At 45.6% G+C, this 21,254-nt stretch overlaps 1 protein-coding gene across 1 annotated transcript in view; it reads right to left on the bottom strand.

The window, feature by feature from the left end:
- The window catches only part of LOC135056799 (alpha-2-macroglobulin-like), a 59,660-nt gene that overhangs the window by 22,364 nt on the left and 16,042 nt on the right, over positions 1-21,254 (bottom strand). The window contains exons 10-18 of the mRNA XM_063962402.1: positions 20,215-20,354; positions 18,221-18,370; positions 17,833-18,000; positions 12,462-12,600; positions 10,640-10,742; positions 8,728-8,959; positions 7,035-7,158; positions 5,422-5,540; positions 117-168 (exon numbers count right to left, since the gene is read on the bottom strand). Of these exons, the coding sequence (XP_063818472.1) occupies positions 117-168; positions 5,422-5,540; positions 7,035-7,158; positions 8,728-8,959; positions 10,640-10,742; positions 12,462-12,600; positions 17,833-18,000; positions 18,221-18,370; positions 20,215-20,354 (1,227 nt within the window). The remainder of the gene's footprint in view (positions 1-116; positions 169-5,421; positions 5,541-7,034; positions 7,159-8,727; positions 8,960-10,639; positions 10,743-12,461; positions 12,601-17,832; positions 18,001-18,220; positions 18,371-20,214; positions 20,355-21,254) is intronic.

A 21,254-nucleotide genomic window follows, 5' to 3' on the forward strand; every position in this document is an offset into this window, starting at 1 on the left:
TTGGTAGATGCTCCCAATAATCTGAGGAATTTAGTAGGTACTCTCTATAATGCGAGGAGCTGGATGAATGTAGCCTGTATACTGACACTAGGAAAATATAAATACCATCCACTTACCATTCACACAGATAAAGTCACTTCTGGTTACTTCTTTCTGTATACCCTCAGCCTTATACACAGAGGAGAGAAACAAAACAGAACAGTATAAAGTGTTTTTTGTATTGCATTTTGAACACTGTCCTACTATAAACTACTACTCTATGTACAGTGCAGTAAATGTGATACAGGGGATCTTACATACAAGATCTATATTAACAATGTTAAAAAAAAAAACATCACTAAATGGATTTGTTTATTTATTTTGCATCATGATGCAATCCGTAATAAACTCCACTTTACCACATAAAGGAAAGACTTGAAAGGAGAGTGGAGAAATGAGCCAGTGGAGAAGTTGCCCATGGCAACCAGTTAGCTGCCCTGTATAGATTTTATAGTATGCAAATGATAAATGTTACTTCAAGGCTGATTGGTTGCCATGGCCAACTTCTCCACTAGCTCACTTCGCCACTTTTATCACTGCTTAGTACATCTCCCCCTAGATCAATGAAGCCTACACCAAAAGGTCCTCCAGTAGGATACAAGTCCTGCCTGTGTGAGACCTACCTTATAAGGGACACACACCCATCCCACTGGTCTTAGTGTTGTCTGTGCCATATGCATAGTAGTGCATTAGTTCATGTGTCTTTTAGGAGTGCCCTAGTTCATTTTCTTCCTTGTAGTAGTGCCCTAGTTCATTTTCTTCCTTGTAGTAGTGCTCTAGTTCATTTTCTTACTTGTAGTAGTGCCCTAGTTCATTTTCTTACTTGTAGTAGTGCCCTAGTTCATTTTCTTCCTTGTAGTAGTGCCCTAGTTCATTTTCTTCCCTGTAGTAGTGCTCTAGTTCATTTTCTTCCCTGTAGTAGTGCCCTAGTTCATTTTCTTCCTTGTAGTAGTGCTCTAGTTCATTTTCTTCCCTGTAGTAGTGCCCTAGTTCATTTTCTTACTTGTAGTAGTGCCCTAGTTCATTTTCTTCCCTGTAGTAGTGCTCTAGTTCATTTTCTTCCCTGTAGTAGTGCTCTAGTTCATTTTCTTCCTTGTAGTAGTGCCCTAGTTCATTTTCTTCCCTGTAGTAGTGCCCTAGTTCATTTTCTTCCCTGTAGTAGTGCCCTAGTTCATTTTCTTCCTTGTAGTAGTGCCCTAGTTCATTTTCTTCCTTGTAGTAGTGCCCTAGTTCATTTTCTTCCTTGTAGTAGTGCCCTAGTTCATTTTCTTCCTTGTAGTAGTGCCCTAGTTCATTTTCTTCCTTGTAGTAGTGCCCTAGTTCATTTTCTTCCTTGTAGTAGTGCCCTAGTTCATTTTCTTCCTTGTAGTAGTGCCCTAGTTCATTTTCTTCCTTGTAGTAGTGCCCTAGTTTATTTTCTTCCTTGTAGTAGTGCCCTAGTTTATTTTCTTCCTTGTAGTAGTGCCCTAGTTCATTTTCTTCCTTGTAGTAGTGCCCTAGTTCATTTTCTTCCTTGTAGTAGTGCCCAAGTTCATTTTCTTCCTTGTAGTAGTGCCCTAGTTCATTTTCTTCCTTGTAGTAGTGCCCAAGTTCATTTTCTTCCTTGTAGTAGTGCCCAAGTTCATTTTCTTTCTTGTAGTAGTGCCCTAGTTCATTTTCTTCCTTGTAGTAGTGCCCTAGTTCATTTTCTTCCTTGTAGTAGTGCCCTAGTTCATTTTCTTCCTTGTAGTAGTGCCCTAGTTCATATTCTTCCTTGTAGTAGTGCCCTAGTTCATATTCTTCCTTGTAGTAGTGCTCTAATTCATTGTATGACCCTTAGTTGCAAGGTGCAACCTAGTACATTATATGCCTAATAACAGTGCCCTGATCTCTTTTATGCCCCTAATTAGTGCCCTAATTAATGTTATGCCTGATAGTAGTGCTCTAGTTTACTTTATTCCCCATGATAATGCCCATAAATGCTTTATGTCCAATAGTAATGCACCATATATAGTATGCTAAACAGCACTGCCCTAGCCCATGATTATAATATTCCCATAGTATTGTGGTGCCCTTGAGCTGGTTTATATCATGTAAACCACTACCACCACCACCATCTCCAGATTTATCTCAAAACCTCTGCAGGCTTCCATCTGTTCCCTGGTTTAATGCCAGTGGAATGCAGGAAACGTCTCTCTCAAAAGAATTTAGTGCCGATTCCAAAAAGAGATGGGTACAGAGGAGGCGGCTCTCTAAGTCTACTGGTCCTATACCAACCCATGTGCCCACTATCATTATTCCATTGCAAGAGTGTGCACACTGAGCAACTTGGGAGGGTACCATAAACAGTTGGGTCTCTATTATATATATTATATTATCAATATCCTCAGCAACTAAATCTCACTCTTGCATAAAGTAGCCAGATAGACATTTAGGGGTAGATGAACCAAGCCTTGGAGAGTGATAAAGTGGACAGAGATAAAGTGCCAGCCAATCAGCCCGTAACTGACAATTTTCCAACACAGCCTGTAACATGGCAGTTAGGAGCTGATTAGCTATACTTTATCTCCGTCCACTTTATCATCATAGAAACATAGAAGTTGTCGGCAGATAAGAACCACTTGGCCCATCTAGTCTGCCCCTTATTTTTTATTTTTTATATTATTTTTTATCACTAACCTTATTTGATCCTTATTTCTTTGTAAGGATATCCTTATGTCTAGCCCATGCATGTTTAAATTGCTCTACTGTCTTAGCCTCTACCACCTCTAATGGGAGGCTATTCCACTTGTCCACTACCCTTTCTGTGAAATAATTTTTCCGAAAATTTCCCCTGAACCTCCCCCCCTCCAGTCTCAGTGTATGTCCTCGTGTCCTATTGCTTCTCTTCATTTGGAGAATGTTCCCTCCTGGACTTTGTTAAAGCCCTTCATTTTTTTGAAAGTTTCTATCATGTCCCCCCTTTCCCTTCATCAAAGGCTCTCCTCCTTAGAGAGGCATACCTCTGGATCCAGGGCACCCTGTGTTACTAGTAGGGACATAACAGGGCTGCACTGTGCCCTTGGCTGGTCACAATACTAGCCACTCCCCCTGACCGATGACATCAGGATGTCAGGACAAGGGGGTGGGGCCACTATCACAGTTAAGTACAGACTGCAGCTACGGCCCTGGCTACTGGAACCCATTATGCATCCATTGACTACTGGAGTATACTCAGGACCTCTTAGATGGTCATTTATATACAGTATGCATAACTGCGCTAAGAAGCAGAGCTGTACGTAGCAGGGACGTGCGGTGAGCTAAATAGCTCAGGAGGCACTGGCTAGCACCAGAGCTTTACATGCAATATATGAGCCAAAGTGTACATCTGGGCATTATACACAGGAGCAGCATTATAAGCTCTTGGAAATCTGGTAAGTTTTGATTAGAGATGTGTGAAAAAGTTAGCCAGGTGAGGCACTGCCTCACCTGCCATAGAGTTTTTACTCCAGAGTTTTGGCTATAAAAATTATTAGAATAATGCAAAAAAGATATTTAAAACATATTCTTTGTATTTTTTTTTATATACTTTATACAGTCAAAACTCTGGCACAAACATAAGTATGACAGGAAAGGCTCTGCCTCACCCCACCGTCCGTCACTGGTACGTAGGTCCATTTATCAGGGGGATCTGGCACGCCATCACACTGCACAAGCTCCAGAGACGAGTGTACGCCTCTGTGGGCAGTACATAGTTGTAACTTTGGGTTTAATTCACACCTGATCACTACTGTTCGTCTTCGCACAGCAACCGATCTCGTCTGAATTGCGCCGACGCATGCCAGACTGCCGACGGCCATATCAGCCTTGCGATTGCCTCTGCCTGATTGACAGGTAGAGGCAGTCACTGGGCGGGGGGGTGTCATCCAGGCAACGCAGGCGTGCCCGGATGGTGCGGGAGGGGAAGCCCGCGACAGCTACGTGACGTCACACACAGCTGCTGTGACCCAAAAAGCAACGAGTAGCTCCCTGCAAGCACTCAGGAGCTGCACTGTTAGGGAGCTACTTAGCAAGTACAAAAGCATCGCCGCTGTGTGATGCTTTTGTACTTGTGCAGAGGGGCAGGGACTGACATGCAGGGTGGATTAGTCCTGTGCTTGATGTCTCCCCGCATGTCTGAGTAACTGATCGTAGCCGTGCTTAATTTTTATGGCTACGAGGAAGACTGAATTACGCGGTTTGTTGCTTTTCTGCTTGCAGTTGAGTGGGTGTAACTGGATGCTATTCAGAGCCGTCTTTTCATATGGGCTCTTGCCCAAGGGCCCCAGGAGTCTAAGTGCTCTAGGATGATAGCCGAGGGTCCCCTCTTTCCAGCGGTACCAGATTTTTTTAAATCCAACCTAGGGAACCTGAGATATCCGGCTTCTAAGCAGTGGTCCCCATCCAAGCCTGTTAATTGCTCTTCCCAGCTAGATATCTCAGGTTATGTTTGGCTTAGAGTTTTTCTGAGTATATATTCCAAAAGCTGGTACTCTCCCCTTTTGGTGGACACTGGCAGCTTTTCTCTACTATACCCAGAACCAAAGATATCAGCCTTACAGCAGCTGGTCCCTGCTCCAGCTCCACACGCCTGGAATGCAGTTTTATATTTTCATTGGTGGATTGCTCTGGCTCCTGAACTCTGATCCCCAAGTCTCCAGCACCTCCTGAAAGGTGGAACTTTCTAGTGTTGTAACCCATTGAAAGCTAAAATCTATTTCCCGGAACTGGAGATATCTGCAGTCAAGCAAGCTGCCCTCCCACCGGAAAATTAAGCCCATTCCCACTATCCACCCCTCCCCTGTTTATTAAACCCTGCCCTACAACCCTGTAAGTCATATCCCAGGGCCTCTTTCAACAGTTTAGTGTTCTACCTCCTTCCCAATCTCCCACCATCTGTGCAGTAAAAGTGTAATTAGCAGAAATTACTGTTCCAGGTCCTACATGCTGAGCGGAAGATAGAACACAACCTACTACCACCTGCGGGACATCAAAGTTGCCACTGATAGCACCTCCCACCTCTACTGCTGCAGGATGGGTTGGAGCCCCAGTGAATTAGTTTGCCCAGGAGCCTACGCTGCTGTTAAGACAGCTCTGGTGGTAATGGAGGAATGAATATGTAGCCAGTGTACGGCGTGTAGACAATTCTGCAGGTTATGCCTTGCTATATAGTGGGGACTGCGGCCTATAGTGTCAGTCAGCCTAATACAATATATCTGAATCACTAGATGTCTCGTTAAATAGTCCTTAAAGTATTTAATGGAGATACTGGCGATAGGTAAGAGGGGCTTGTCATATAGGACCCCCAGTATTTCCACGATTCTTCAGTAGGAAGAGGGGGGAGTGGGGGGGGTGGGGGGGGGGGGGGGAGGAGAGTGTTCTCACCTTCACAATGATGGTTCTCACTATAGTATCCTTGCGTAATGGCTGGGTAGAGTCTGCCGGGCCGTCACATGAATCTCCGATCTGAATAGTTTCACCCGTCACACTGACATTTAACACGCCTGCAAAATTGGAGCAAGTAGATGTACAGGTGCAGCAGGCTTTATTGCAAAATCAGAGATGCAGATACTATACCGCTGGATGCAACTCAAATCCACATCAAATCATTATCACAGCTGAGCTCTACAATGGAGCATTATTAGAGACCGTTCCTATATAGAAGCTGCCAGGGAAGGGTTGATTACTGGATTACCATTATGTTTGCAGCAGACACTAAGTGGTAGATTTACTACCAGTGGTGTTTCAGATAGCAGCCTATTACATTCTCTCGATCATTTCTCTATTGCATTCTGAAAAATGAGACAGAATTTGTTTGGTTGGTTGCTATGGGCAACACCAATCTGTTTTAGAAGCTTTAGTATATCTACCCCTAAGTCTGACCTCAAGATTTTGAACTGTTTTGTTGTGTAGAAAACACAGACCCATTGCACAGATCAGTTAAATCCCGGTCACCTGTGCTCATGCCTCGATATCCGTAAAACCTAGACTGTAATGGTGGAGTTTTCTGGATTAAGGGGTTTACTGTATATCCTAAACTTTGTGTTCTAAATCACTTTTAATAGCAAAACACGGCTTGAAGTGGCTGTACTGTAGTTGCAGCATCCGAGGACGTCTGTTTTACTACCTAATGCAGAAACTGTACAGCTAATGTGGGGCTGTCCTTCTGGAACCGGAAGATGCCCATTGATGTTGCGCCAACAGCCATCAATAGTATCTATGCTTGTAACAGCCATAACCTAGGTATAAGATATATGTCAGAAATAGGCTACTCTAGCATGACTCGCACCAAGCTTGGATATATACCTATGAATATTGCGCAAGCCAGGGACCAGTTCCTGCCCAAAAATGCCCCATGTACTCTAAAGACGAAACTGGCCAAGTTCAGTCCAACTCAGAATAGGATGGACATATGCAAAACGCGTCAGTATGTAAAAAGTCGCCAACTCAGAATGAACCCAGATTGTGCATATACCTGTACTGTAGAGGATTTCTTCAATGGTAACTTCAGGTCACCACCCTCTCCTCTACATTAAGTCTTTAGCAGACCTACCCCCTCATTAGATATAGCCCATATGTGCATTACCAGTTTCTGTAAAGATCTGCAGAACATTTCAGAGGCTTAAATCCATCAAATGGTCCAAGCTCCAGTAGGGGCACTAGTAGTTTTCAAGGTTATTTTCTGAAATAGTAGGACCTCTACAACCAACATACCGGAGACTTGGCTTTATCTCAGCCCAATAGCTTTCCTTAAAGTCTTCCTATCGCAGAGGCCAGTTAAACAACTCTCCTTCAATCAAGTTGTAAAACCTAGTAATGCTCGGCAGAAGGAGAGCTGCCATCTCTCAGGCACCGCATTACTGCATTGTACAACTCCAGACAAACATGATCGAAGTCTCTTTGTAACAGAACAGATAAGAAAGGGAAGTCTCAGGCAAATGTTTCCGTCGTAAGTTCTATTTATGCCAATCCATGCTGTAACTGAAATGGTAACGTACCTAATGAAGTGGCATTCACCTGCCAGGAATAAGAGGCTCTCTGTCCTGAGCAGATACATTGCTCGCTCTCCTCATTGCCAGCTTTTGTGGTGTAGTCATCGGACGGCTGTAAGGTCACGCGGACCTGGATAAACAGAGGGCATCAGGTATATAATATATACACACATACTATATATACACATATATGTGTGTGTGTGTGTGTGTGTGTGTGTGTGTGTGTGTGTGTGTGTATGTATATATACATACATACACACTGTAGATGTTATTCAAAGATAACAAATCATGTACAGTAAGTGTTAAACAATCAGCAAATTAAAAAAATGACTTTGTGAAATTGCCAAACCCAACAGTCCAAGTTTTAAGTATTTTCATGGCTCAGTACACATGGCTAAATCGAATTGACTGAGCTGATAATTAAGTCACCTGTGGCCAAGCATGGATAAACTTGAAACCTGGCCTATTGGGGGGCCTTTAGAACCTATTTGAGAACCTCTGGTGTAACGGGATGTTTGAACATAGGAAGGTGAGAACATGTAGACGCAATTGCAGGCTATGATGTATCAGTGTTTCTGCAGATATCTAATTTCAGACACATCTATTGCGCCTTGTATAGGGCTGGTAAAAGTGCTGTATGTATAGGGGAGGTGCAGTCACATAGACAGATATGGGTTACTACTGTATGCTCATTACTGTAATGTGGGAGCAGTTATGGGTAATGTGTGTTTAATGCTGCATTGGACCCTTATTGTGGATTTATAGAGACAGAAAAATGAAGCTGTGCACAAAAAGATTCTATGTACTACTGCCAATACAGTGGTCAGTAAGAACGGGATGCACCATGACTACCACCCACTAACTCAAACAGATAACAAAAAGGAACCTTTGGAAACGTGATAGCACCACACCAGCAGATAATAACCCTGACGAGATGTACAGTAGCTTCTCTGAAAGCCAAGGAAAGTTCTTACAGTCCAAGGACCATACGTAGCAGCAACCTGCGCTGCTCTGGTCCATGCTCAACTTGACCATCTTCCATCAGCAGGTAGCACAAATACCTTTGACATACGGCTGCTGACACGTGCAAGCCTTGTTTTTAAGAAATACAAATTTAAGGCTCACTTATCAATGAGTGATAAAACTTCTATCAATCACAAGAACTCTTTACATGTGATAACTGGTGCTCCAGCCAATCAGATCCTAACTGTCATGTGTTTGAAAAAGGACAGTTGGTAGCAGTTTGACTGGAGCACCATTTTTGATATGCAATGATTTATGTCATTCACAACGAGTGTTATCACTCATTGATAAAAGGTCCCCTTAATCTAGCTCATATTGGAATAGAACACTCTTGCCCCCTTCCTTGCACAGTGGAGCAGAAGACAAAAGAATTAAAGTCTTCCTGTTCATACCCAAGTACTACCATACACAGCACAAGAGTTACTTCCAGGTCCTCCCTGTTCCTTTCCATGTGTATAAGCAGTACAATTTATGTCAGTTCCATGTTGGTGGACAACAAAGAAGCCACCAGTGAGTATGCACTCCTACTCAGAAAATATTAATTGCCACCTATAGCATTCTGGTGCCAAAAAGCAGGAATGATGTTTGTAATCTGTGTCAGCGATACATGTAACACAAATGCAGATATTAAAGCGCTAACAATTGGGTATACACAGAGCTCCCAGCCAGTGATCACCTTGGCACATTTATCCAGGTAGTTGGACGCAAAGGCCTTCAAGGACAGGATCTCTCCTCGGACAATAGAAGAAGGAAGGGTGACATCTACAAAGAACAGCTGGAATGAGGTGTAGTTGGCTGGGTGTTTGGTCATGCCGATCCCGGTCTGATTTGAGAGACAGATCATATCAGCTTTCCATTCCGTGATGGTGCCTGGGACCTGTAGTGGCACAGAGGTTGAACCACTTTCCCTGAGGAGGAGGAAACAAAACCATTTTAAAGAATACCATAATTAAGTATTAAAGCCCATAAAGTGTTCTCCTTATCCATATACCTTCAGGCTAATGCAACTTCTGCCGAGTCCTAGCTATATACTCTATGCTTTTTCTTTAGACTAAGGTTCTATTGTCTGTTACCGTATACCACATTATTATAGAAGTTCTATTACAGCACCAGGGGAAATGCACATGTGGCCTCGCTAGCTACTGTGGAACTACATATCCCAGCATGCCCTGCCACAGTTTTGCTATTAGGGCATGTGAAAACTGTGGTAGGGCATGCTGGGATGGATAGTTCCACAGCAGCTGGAGGATGTTTAATACTCTTGGTTGTGCACATAAGTTAAAGATGTCAGGGCTGTATAAGGGAAGTGCCAGCAAGTCGGTATACGACAAGCATTAATATACACTAAAATGGCTATAATATACAGAAACAAAGATATAATAATGCTATTTAAAATATTAAATCAAGAACCACTTACACCTTTGTACAGCTACCTTCTACTGGTGACCCCTCCCTATATAACTGCACTAAATACCAAGGTAGCAGAGCCACAATATCCACGTCACCATATACTGGTATATTCAACTGAAGTTGGATCCTTTCCGACATGAATTGTCAGAAAGGATCCGACAAAGCACTATTCAAAGAACGCCCAAACCTGATAGAATGACATTGGTGAGAATGGCCAAAATACGGACAGTTTTTAAAGTCGGAATAACAATGTTGGAAACTGGGCCAAAAACTGTAGCATTTGCCCACGTTTCAGAGAGAAACACGCAGATGGGCGGCTATTCCGCCGATCCACGCGCTTTCCGACAAGTCGGAATTCCCCACTTGTTGGAAAAATTAGGGCTCCATTGAATAGGTTGGAACCCCTTACGACTTAAAATAGTCGGAAAGTGCCATCTTTCCAACAAGACGTCAGTTTCAGACTTCAATTGTATATACCCCATAGAGTGTAAATGGTATATTGTAACAGGTTCCGGTATGAATGGTCGACCATGTTATGGTCGACAGTCATTAGGTCGACCACTATTGTTCGACATTGACATGGTCGACATGAACACATGGTCAACACATGAAAATGGTCGACACATGAAAAGGTCGACATTAGTTTTTTAAACTTTTTTTTGGTGTCGTTTTTTGCTTCGCTCGCCATGCTTTGGGCATGGTGCCTTCGCTCCGCTACCGCTTCGCTCGGCACAGATTACCGTTCCAATCGTAGTCCACGTGGATCGTAAAGTATGGAAAAGTTCCCCAAAAGAAAAAGAAAAAAGTTAAAAAACTCATGTCGACCTCTTCATGCGTCGACCATCTTCATGTGTCGACCATGTGCCCATGTCGACCAATAGTAGCGGACCTAATGACTGTCGACCATAACATGGTCGACCATGTGAACGGATACCATTGTAACAGTAAGTGGGCATACCATAAGTACAGTGAATGCAGTTTAGCTTAATTCAGAACAAAAGAAGAAGATGTGCAGGATTGAACCCAAGTTATCTTCTACAGGGGAAGTAATGTCTGGAAGAGTCAGATGTAGCCCCGGACTGGGCATCTGCTGCAGAACTTCCACATTAGAAGTACAGGCACATCCTATGTTTATCTCTGTGTTACCACCGGTGACCACACTGTTGTCAGACACTCACCCAACACGTGCAAGATCGTAATACCATACTTCCGGAAAGTAGGTCCGCTCACTGACGATAGCAGGAACCGGTGTTACAGAACCAACATCTGCAAAACTTGCTTCTGTAAAACAGGATAATAAGAAGACATTCAGGATTTTTTAAGTTTGTGTGTGCGTCCCTGCCCCTATATGCTTACATAGCCCTTCCCCGGTATACAGCAGTGTATCCGAATGTGCAAGAACTGAGATGCCCACACCATCTCCATGCGTCCGAGTAGCCACCTCCCTGTCGCCACCCAGTAACATTCCGATACATCTGGATCAGTGCTGCGACTCTGTGCGCAGACAATCGGGACGCATGCGCGTTGTGACTTAGATGCATGTACAGTGGAAAGCCATTGCTCCACTATGCCCGGCATCGGCTGTGTGTGACGGAGATTCAGGCTCCCAGCACTGTCAGATCACAGCTGCAGAGGCTTTACATGTATCTGCTCGGATGTTAAAATGAAAAAAATAATTAATTAACAGTGTGCAATAGATTTCAGCAATTATAAAAAAAATTGACATCATTCAAAAATACACACGGCCAGTCAAAGGGTGAAACTAGACGTAAACAATAGGACAGTGCCATGATGGACCAATGTTTACGGTAGAGATGCACGGTTCGGTTTTCATGAAATACGAAATCAGCCGAACTTAGCTGTTCCAAGTCAAATTGAGTCCCAGATCAGAATTACTTTGAAGTTTGTAGTTTTCTATGTATATTTAATGCTAAAACTTGGATACAGAGTATCTGGTAGCCGGGGCCCCCATAGTGCCGGGCCCCCTCCTCTCTCTCCATAGGGCCGGAGCCCCCCTCCTCTCTCTCCATAGGGCCGGAGCCCCCCTCCTCTCTCTCCATAGGGCGGAGCCCCATCCTCTCCCTCCATAGGGCCTGAGCCCCCCTCCTCTCTCTCTCTCTCTCTGTCTCTCTCCATAGGGCCGGAGCCCCCGCCTCTCTCTCTCTCCATAGGGCCGGAGCCCCCGCCTCTCTCTCTCTCTCTCTCTCCATAGGGCCGGAGCCCCCTCCTCTCTCTATATAGGGCCGGAGCCCCCCCCTCTCTCTCTCTCTCTGTAGGGCTTAGGCCCCCTCCTCTCTCTCTCTCTCTCTGTAGGGCCAGAGACCCCTCCTTTCTCTCTCTCTGTAGGGCCAGAGCCCCCTCCTCTTTTTCTCTCTCTGTAGGGCCGGGACTCCCTTCTCTCTCTCTCTCTCTCTGTAGGGCCGAGGCCCCCTCCTTTCCGTGGTACAGTTGCCAGTAAACCATCCCTGTGCCATGATTCTGCTGCACATGAGCGAGTATCTGGGACAATGGCAGACGTGCCATTTTACCAGTGATTTGCGCATGAACTGGGATGATCAAAACCAAATGCTGATGAAAGACAGATGCAGTAATATCAATTCAGTCATCTCCCTACCCAACATTTTTTTTATATTTACAGTAAAACAAAAAAGTTCTCTCTCTGTATATAATATAACTCAGCATTTCCCAAGTCATGTCCTCAGGAGCCTCTAACTATGCTGCATTACAGATCTCCTGTGTAACACAAGTGCAATAATTAGCACAGGACACTCCATGTTGTGCAATATAATGACTGTTGTGCAAGACATTAATCACATCCACAACTTCCATTGTGTATAGACAAAAAAAATAAAAAAAAATAATAATAATTATATATATATATATATATATATATATATATATATATATATATATATATATATATATATATATATATATATATATATATATATATATATATATATATATATATATATATATATATTATCTTGAACGAGTTACCTGGTCGAAGGGCCAAAGTGTTAAATGGTCGGCTGCTCGCATTGTCCAATGCAAAAATTTGCGCAGTTAGACGTGAACTTCCACACAATGCTGGTTTGTTTATTGTGATGTTTGGAGCAATAAAATGTATACACAGTGCCTGAAAGCAACAGATACATTTATGAAAAAAAATTATAAAAATTACAACAAAATACATATACACAGTCACACACACGATTTCCACAATTGTAAATATAAATGAGTGGTATAAATGTGCTAAATCTATACAGCTGTAAACGTCTTAATGTATGTAAATATTAATCCATGGTTCTTGGCGTTACCTGAGAAGCCACCGTAGAAAATACAGTAAAAAGTGTCAGGACCATTTTAATAGTTTATTAAATTCTACACACTGGAGGTGCAATCCAAATTTTGATCCGATTGTCCATTTGGGCGTTATCGTTCACCCAACGCAAGCCACGCATCGGTAATGACATCATTATGTCAACCCCCTTCTCATCCCCTTAGGGGAGATTTATTATAATTCTAACTGCATTGTTTCCCAATTCCCACCTGAAGAATACCTACTGTATGTTACTGTACATTTCATGTTCCTAACATATCGGGAAGTAAGAGAATTAGTGATGAGTCAGTCAGTCAGTGCCGATTCTCAGATATATATTATAGATGTGTGTGTGTGTGTATATATATATATATGTATCTCTCTCTCTATATCTATATCTATATCTATATCTAATAAGATGACTGTGCGGATAATAAAGTAGGGAAATGTTGCTGTACCTGAGTGCTGGTCTAAGGAATAATCTTTTTAGTGTTCTGGAGTGACGCACCGAATGAACTCTTGTATCTATCTATATATAATATTACTAGGTGCTTCATCGCCCCCTACGGGCGCTCTTCACCGTCGCAAGGGGCTACGCCCCCTTAACCCTTGCATGCCTTTCTGGAGTTCAATTTTTGTATTATATTATATATATGGTGAAGAAGGCGCAGTCCCTTGCGACGGCGTGAACAGCACCTGCAGGGCACGATGTACAGAATGTAGCGGGTGCGGGGGGGACTGCGGATGGTGTCTGTAGATGCTGCGGGTGCAGAGGGGGCGGAAGTGCGGGTGGGGCCCGGATGGGGAAGGGTCGGGAGGTGCAGAGGAGTAGGGGATGCAGATGGGGGAGGGGTCCAGAGGCACTGCAGGTGGGGGAGAGGCAGGGGCAGGTTGTGGATGGGTGAAGGGTTCCAGAGGTGCTGTGGGATGGGAAGGGGCGGGAGTGCCACTGGTGGGGTAGGGGCCCACAGGCACCATCGGTAGGGGAGGGGCAGGTACGGGTGTTGCGGCGGATGGGGAAGGAGGTCTGGAGGTGCTGCAGGTGGTGGAGGGGCAGGTGCGGGGGTTCCATTGGTGGGGGAGGGGTGGGTGATGGGGGGACCGCGGATAGAGGAGGGTGTCTGCAGATGCTGCGGGTGGAGGGGGGCAGGTGTGGGGGGAGACATAAGGGGGGTGAATGGTGAAGGGGGCCTGGAGGTGCTGGGGGTGGTGAAGGGGCGGAGAAGTGGGAGCCGCGGGTGGTGTAGGGGGTCTGGAGGTACAGCATGTGGGGGAGGGATGGAGTGCCGCATGTGGTGGAGGGTAAGGTGCGGAGGGTGTGGTGCATTGGGGAGAGGTCTGGAGGTGCAGTAACAGGGCCAGGACAGGGGCGACGGGGCCAGGACAGGGGAGACGGGGCCAGCACAGGGGCGACGGGGCCAGCACAGGGGCGACGGGGCCAGCACAGGGGCGACGGGGCCAGCACAGGGGCGACGGGGCCAGCACAGGGGCGACGGGGCAAGCACAGGGGTGACAGGGCAAGCACAGGGGTGACAGGGCTAAGATATGGGTGAAAGGGCTACGAAATGGGTGAAAGGGCCAGGATAAGGGTGGCAGGGCAAGGCCAGGGGTGACAGGGACAGATGTGTCTTACCGGAGTCACTGCTGCTGGCTGCTGCTGTTCCACTCCAACCTGTTGGCATTTGCTGCTGGTGGAGACTTGGCATGGCTGACTCTCTTAGGCTGAAGTCCTGCTTCCTCTGCCCGTCCACATCCCTCCCCCTCTCCTCAGTCACACACCGCAGACCTCACACAGCTGCCGGGCACTGTGGTAAGGTGAGACTGGGAGTGACTGGTTAGCCCCCAGGAGATGCTGCGGCTGGAGGGAGCATTGACCCCATAGCATGCACGTGGTGCCGACCTCGCGGCTGCTGGGCACTGTGGTAAGGGGAGACTGGGAGTGACTGGTTAGCCCCCCCAGGAGATGCTGCGGCTGGAGGGAGCATTGACCCCATAGCATGCACGTGGTGCCGACCTCGCGGCTGCTGGGCACTGTGGTAAGGGGAGACTGGGAGTGACTGGTTAGCTCCCAGGAGACGCTGCGGCTGGAGGGAGGAAGGGGTCAGAGCCTGCAAGCAACACGGACTTCTGCAGCGCTACCCGCCGGCTAAAGTGTGTGAAGGAGCTGGGCGCACCTCACTGCGGGCGGCAGCGCTGCAACTAGCGGTGGGGTTGCTGGGGCTGGAGATAACAGAGGTAGTACAGAAAGTGCACAGTAGCTGGTGACCCACAAAACTGCAGCTAAGAAGCGTGGAATATGCCAGAAAGTGACGCTCCTCTGCGCCAGAGAGACCCTACTGAGTATGCGGATGTGGGGGGTCAAGTACACAGTGAGCCGGTGCCCGTCTGTCTGTACGGCATACCCCCTCACACCCCCATACCTCCCAAATGTCCCGATTTTCACGGGACAGTACCATTTTTTGGGGTCTGTCCCGCTGTCCCACCCGCGGGTCGCAGTGTCCCGCAGTGGGGGGGCAGTTGAAAAGCTCCTGTACTCGCTTTTCTGCTTAGCAGAGCAGCGTTGAATAGTGGAGACAGAGACAGAGGGTGCATCAGGGGGTACTGATTAAGGGGGGGTTCCCGCAGCAGTCGGATTAAGGGGGGGGGGGGGCAGGCGGTACGTACTGTTGGCCCCACAGTTTTAGGGGCCCCCCCGGCTGGAGTAGCTCTGTCCTAGCTCTGAAGCTCCTCTGTCCTGCCAGCAACAGCATTGTGCTACAGTCAGTATACGCTGCTGCGTATTGGCAGGTCTGTGGTGTTGCAGGGAGGCAGTAGTCTCCCTGCTTTCTTCTGCCTGTGCGGCTGTGTAGGGGGGAGTGACCACCCCCTCTGGATTTACCCCTAGCTAAGGGCCAAAATGCCATAAAAAAAAAAAAGCCCGGATTTTGCATGAGGGGCGTGGCGCGATTAGGCCACGCCCCCAACCCCATAGCAGGCACAGCAATGATATAGGGCTTCCCTGTCACAAGTGCCCTGGGCCCCCCGGACTCATAATCAGCCCCTGGGGGCATGCCAGCACCTCAGACCGCTGGGAATGCTCCCTCACTGACGAAAACGGGGACCCTCCCGTGAAGCCACGCCCCCTTTTCGGTGTGTGTGTGTGTGTGTGTGTGTGTGTGTGTGTGTGTGTGTGTGTGTGTGTGTGTCCCTCATGCCTGAAGATAGCTGGGAGGTATGCACCCCTGCCTGTGCCCCCATGTCCATACTATCTGCTTCAGCTCCTAGTCTCCTATAGATTTGGCCAAATCTGTGACTCATTTGACTAACTCCGCCCAGTTTTGTGACTCCGCCCAGCGTTAGCAAATGAATCACAAAGTCACAGATCTGGGCTATTATATAGGAGATATTATATTATTTACACTATATAGGTTACGTTTCTCTCACCCAAAATACTGAATATTTGTTTCATGCAGAAAATGATTACAAGTCTACTATATAAAAGTGAAAATGTGTCTGTCTGTTTTTCTATACAAATCCAGTTTAAAAGCGAAGATCGTGAAATTTGGCATACAAGCGTATTAAGGGGGTCATTCCGACCCAATCACACGCTGCAGTTGTTCGCAGCGCAGCGATCGGGTCGGAACTGCGCATGTTCCGGAGCTGCAGACCTTAACCAACCTTCTAGTGTCCCAGGTCCTATTCCTCAACACTTCCTTAGGAAGCCCCAAACTTAACACATACCCCGACCTCCACCTCTGGACTTAACCAAATCATTATTCGAAACCAGACCGATGCCTGTAATCCAATGCAAAGCTCTAAAACTATCCTACAGTGCTCCAACAATTGCCTCATATATAAAACATGCAAGAAACCCCCCACCACAGCGTAATCCCCTATACCTGTGTGTGTATAAACTTTGCATCTTTTCAATCAGACATAGGGGGTCATTCCAAGTTGATCGCTAAATAAAAATGTTCGCTGCGCAGCGATTAAATGAAAAAGAAAGCCTTTCAGTCGCAATGGCAGCCGCAGAGTGATTAACAGGAAAGGGGCGTTTCTGGATGTCAACTGACCATTTTCAGGGAGTGTTCGAAAAACGCAGGCGTGCCAGGAAAAACGCAGGGCGTGGCTGGCCGAACGCAGGGCGTGTTCGTGACGTCAAATCCGGAACTAAACAGTCTAAAGTGATCGCAAGATAGGAGTAGGTTTGGAGCTACTCAGAAACTGCACTTTTTTTTGTAGCCGCTCTGCGATCCATTCGTTTGCACTTCTGCTAAGCTGAAATACACTCCCAGTGGGAGGCGGCCTAGCGTTTGCACGATTACTAAAAACTGGTAGCGAGCAAACAACTCGGAATGACCCCCATAGATGGCAATTCAGACCTGATCGCTGCAGCAAATGTTAGCAGTTGGGCAAAACCATGCGCACTGCAGTGGGAGGCAGATATAACATGTGCAGAGAGAGTTAGATTAGGGTTGAGTGTGTTCAAACTGAAATCTAAATCGCAGTGTAAAAATTAAGCAGCTAGTATTTACCCTGCACAGAAACAATATAACCCAACCAAGTCTAACTCTCTCTGCACATGTTATGACTTGGTTGGGTTATATTGTTTCTGTGCAGGGTAAATACTAGCTGCTTAATTTTTACACTGCAATTTAGATTTCAGTTTGAACACACTCAACCCAAATCTAACTCTCTCTGCACATGTTATATCTGCCTCCCCCTGCAGTGCACATGGTTTTGCCCAACTGCTGCCAAATTTCCTGCTACGATCAGGACTGAGTTACTCCCATTGTGTAATAAAGTCAGATTTCCGAGCTGTACATGATTTCCCCTTTAAAAAAAAATCATCCGAACTCGGAACTCATTACACCCCTCCCTGTATGTTTCACAAATAAGCAGTGTCAATTCTAACTTTTTGCAAAGCTATAGGGGTGGGGGGCACTACTGTGACCTTTGCCTGCTAATGCCTTAAGTGGCCCCCGATTTCCATCAGCTAGCCAGGTTACTCCACCACTGAGTTGTTTCCCACCTGTATATGTCCACTCTTTATAATTTTAAGCTACCTACCTTGAGCAACTGGTAGACGTCACCTTCTCCTGGAGAGTCAGTGGGCATGAAGTAGGTACCGTTAATCAGCAAGCGTTGATTGGGATCAATACATGGAGGCTGAGCTGGCTCTACGTTATATCCATTTGCATAGTAGTTTCCAACATTGTACGGGTAAGATGAATACACCTGTAACAGAAGCAGGCCAGCATTCCATTAAGTCAGTCACAGTCTGATCTATGGGACAGTGCTCCAACCATCATTACTGATCTCATCCAAATCCCAATTCACATTCTTTATCCTATACGGTACCAACAGTTCCAGCACTGTCAGATGTATCCGATCACTCACCCCAATGCAAAACCCTCCACACCCCCAACATTACATTCTTATCACCAAAGCTTTGTACCAAGTCAGGAGTGATTGGATTTCCTTGCTCCATGAGCAGAAGACTGGCATCCCTGATCCGTGTGGCACATATGGATTCTGACGCCGCGGTTATACCCAAGGTGACATCAGAGCCAGGAATTCCCTTCTCTTTAGAGAATGTTACTGACACCTAGGGGAGGTGAAGGGAAAAGAAAAATACACATTGGAAACAAGTCACTTATAACAGTTGGCATACAGCTGGAGAACCCAGAATGTTGTCAAGGAAATGTGTGAATACTCCCAATTCTCATAAAGGGTGAGATGTATCAAACCTTGGGGAGAGATAAAGTGCAGAGAGATAGAATACCGACCAATTGGCTCATTTCATTTGTCAAACACAGGGGTTATTTATCATCAAGTGTTAAAACGCGTTGTGACTGATGAAACTCATTGCGTATGATAAATGTTGCTCCAGCCAAATCAACTCCCGTCATTTTTCAAACACATGACAGTTGAGAGCTGATTGGCTGGAGCACCAATTATCATATGCAATGAGTTTTATCATTCACAACGCGCTTCATCACTCATTGATAAATGAGCCCCACAGTCTGTGACATGGCAGGAGCTGATTGGCTGGTACTTTAATTCTCCTCACTTTGTCGTCAAGGCTTGATACATATCCCCCACAAGCCAATAAATTTCCAAGAGAGCTAGCTTTGAATAGGTCTAATTGCTGAAGGAACAATTGTGTAGTTACTGTAGGTTGTACGACATCTTAAAGCCCTGGCTGTACTGATGAATGGTTGGGATAGCTGTGATCGTTCCTAATACTAACAAAATTACTTAGAAGACTTTCGTCAATTTCCTTGACAGTAGACAACTTCCGCCCTATCACGTACAATACTCTATTCAGACAATTTTACCACCCTCTCCAGCGAGTCTGCGGCATTAACACTGCACAGAGTAAAGTATATACTGTGTAACCCCTCACAGGTGTTTAACCATTTCAGGAGCAGATCATAACTGATATTAAGGAATGTTGTGAATGATTTTGTCATGGAGGGAGGAATGGGGAGAGTAATTACACACAGCAGATTAGCTGGTAGAGTAGACCAGAGGAGTGGTTAGTCTGCGGCTCAAGGATGCAGTTTTGTTTCATCATGGCCCTGCCCCCTGCGGCGCAATGCTGGAAATCGCAGTAGTCTACAGTGTGGGACGGAGCAACGATTACACTATTCTTGGTCACCCGAAGCTAGACCGAAGAGTGGGAGAATGTTCAGGGGTACCCAAAGGGGGGAAATTCCTGTTGCCCAGAAACCCTCTTGGATTCTGGAAATTATTGTACAACTTCACTGTCACTGGGTTCTGAAAAGGAGTGTACACCTTGTCTATGTACTGCACAGGACTGCTATCAGAGGGAGGAGATGGGACTAGTCCAGGAAGCAGATGATCAGACCAAGTGCGGAGGGTCTCCTCTATGTAATTAGGTGGCTCCCAATATTTATCTTAGGGAGAAGGAGTGTCTGTAGCTGCCAGATCCCCAGGGGAAAGAGGGTGAGCACTGTCAGTGTGACTGTCTGCCCTGTGAGCCTGTCTTCCAGCACTGTTTATATTGCATTTCAGTGCTCTCATGTCTCTCCTCCCGGTGTCTTTTGACCAGGTTGTGCCCAGACAGACCAGGTTTAGTCGCATACAATGACCAAAGTGCTGGGGTAGATGTAATAGTCTGCACAAGCATCAGTGAGTGTCCGGCGAGAGTGGCTGATGGATGAAAGGGGCAATCATTTGAAAGTAAAACAAGCCTGTGGTTTTTTTTTTTACTCTATTGTCACGTACTCACCAATGAGCCACTGGCCATCGTGGTAAGCCTGCCCAATTTCACCAGCACAATCATGGTTGAAAAATGAAAAACACCACATACTGTACACAAACACACACACACACACATATATATACGTCCTGCAATCAAATCTTAGATTGTGTAAGAAACTGACAGCTGCAGCACAGGTGGGTTACATTTATCTGTGACGGTACCTGGTTATTGAAGCACTTCTCAATGCTGAGATGAGCAGTGTCTGCCACCAGCTCTTGTGTGGACACGTAGTATACAATCAATTGTGCGTCGGGAGCAAGATCAGAAGTTACCGCCAAGGAGATGGAAAACTCCCCTTTCACTGCCATGCAGAGAGAAAATACAGTTCAGTACATACAGTAGTGCTACAGGGATAGTATGGTAAGCCTGTCTGTATGTACTGTGCACCTCATCTACATCTGTCTGGATCTAGTCATATGGGGTCTATTTACTAAGCATTGGAGAGAGTTAAAGTGGACAGAGATAAAGTAGCAGCCAATCAGCTCCTAACTGTAATGTTACAGGCTGTATTTTAAAAAATGACAGAAGCTGATTGGCTGGTACTTTATCTTTGTCCCTTTTATCTTTCTCCAAGGCTTATTAAATAGACACCACAATTTGCACAGTCATTAGGACAGCAATTACATTTTTGTGACGTGTTTGTGTGGAGTGAGACAGTTGCCAGGACAGCTGTGTAATCAGCTGCAGTCATCCTGTACCGGCCTGTATGTAACCGCAATGTCTGCGTGTATCCCATCCCAGTTACTCTCTGTGTATACACCACAGCCTGACCCTGTCTATATGTGAGCCCCTAAGTGTTCGTACTTGCTGTGGCCACAAAGACATACCAAAGGTCTGGCGTTTTGAAGGTGGAACCTACATCCATGAATCTTAATATAGCAATATACAGGTATATCTATGATAGATAGATTAGATAGATAGATAGATAGATAGATAGATTTGATGGTTTGCACGCAAATTTTGAAAACATCATTTTTTGGTTGTTTAGTCACAATAAAATGAATATCATTTTAATGCAATAAAATGTTGACTTGTTAAAATTTTATTTTATTTCTCCAATCAGAGCTTTTGTATATTTTCTAAATAGCATTTTTTTGGTGTATTTACCAAATAATTTGCCAATATATAAAAACTGCTACACAGTACAAATTGGACCCGCGCAACGCTGGGTGACCCGGCTTGTACATATATACCAATATAT

Source organism: Pseudophryne corroboree, chromosome 3, assembly GCF_028390025.1.
Source record: "Pseudophryne corroboree isolate aPseCor3 chromosome 3, aPseCor3.hap2, whole genome shotgun sequence".
NCBI classification, from domain to species: Eukaryota; Metazoa; Chordata; class Amphibia; order Anura; family Myobatrachidae; genus Pseudophryne; species Pseudophryne corroboree.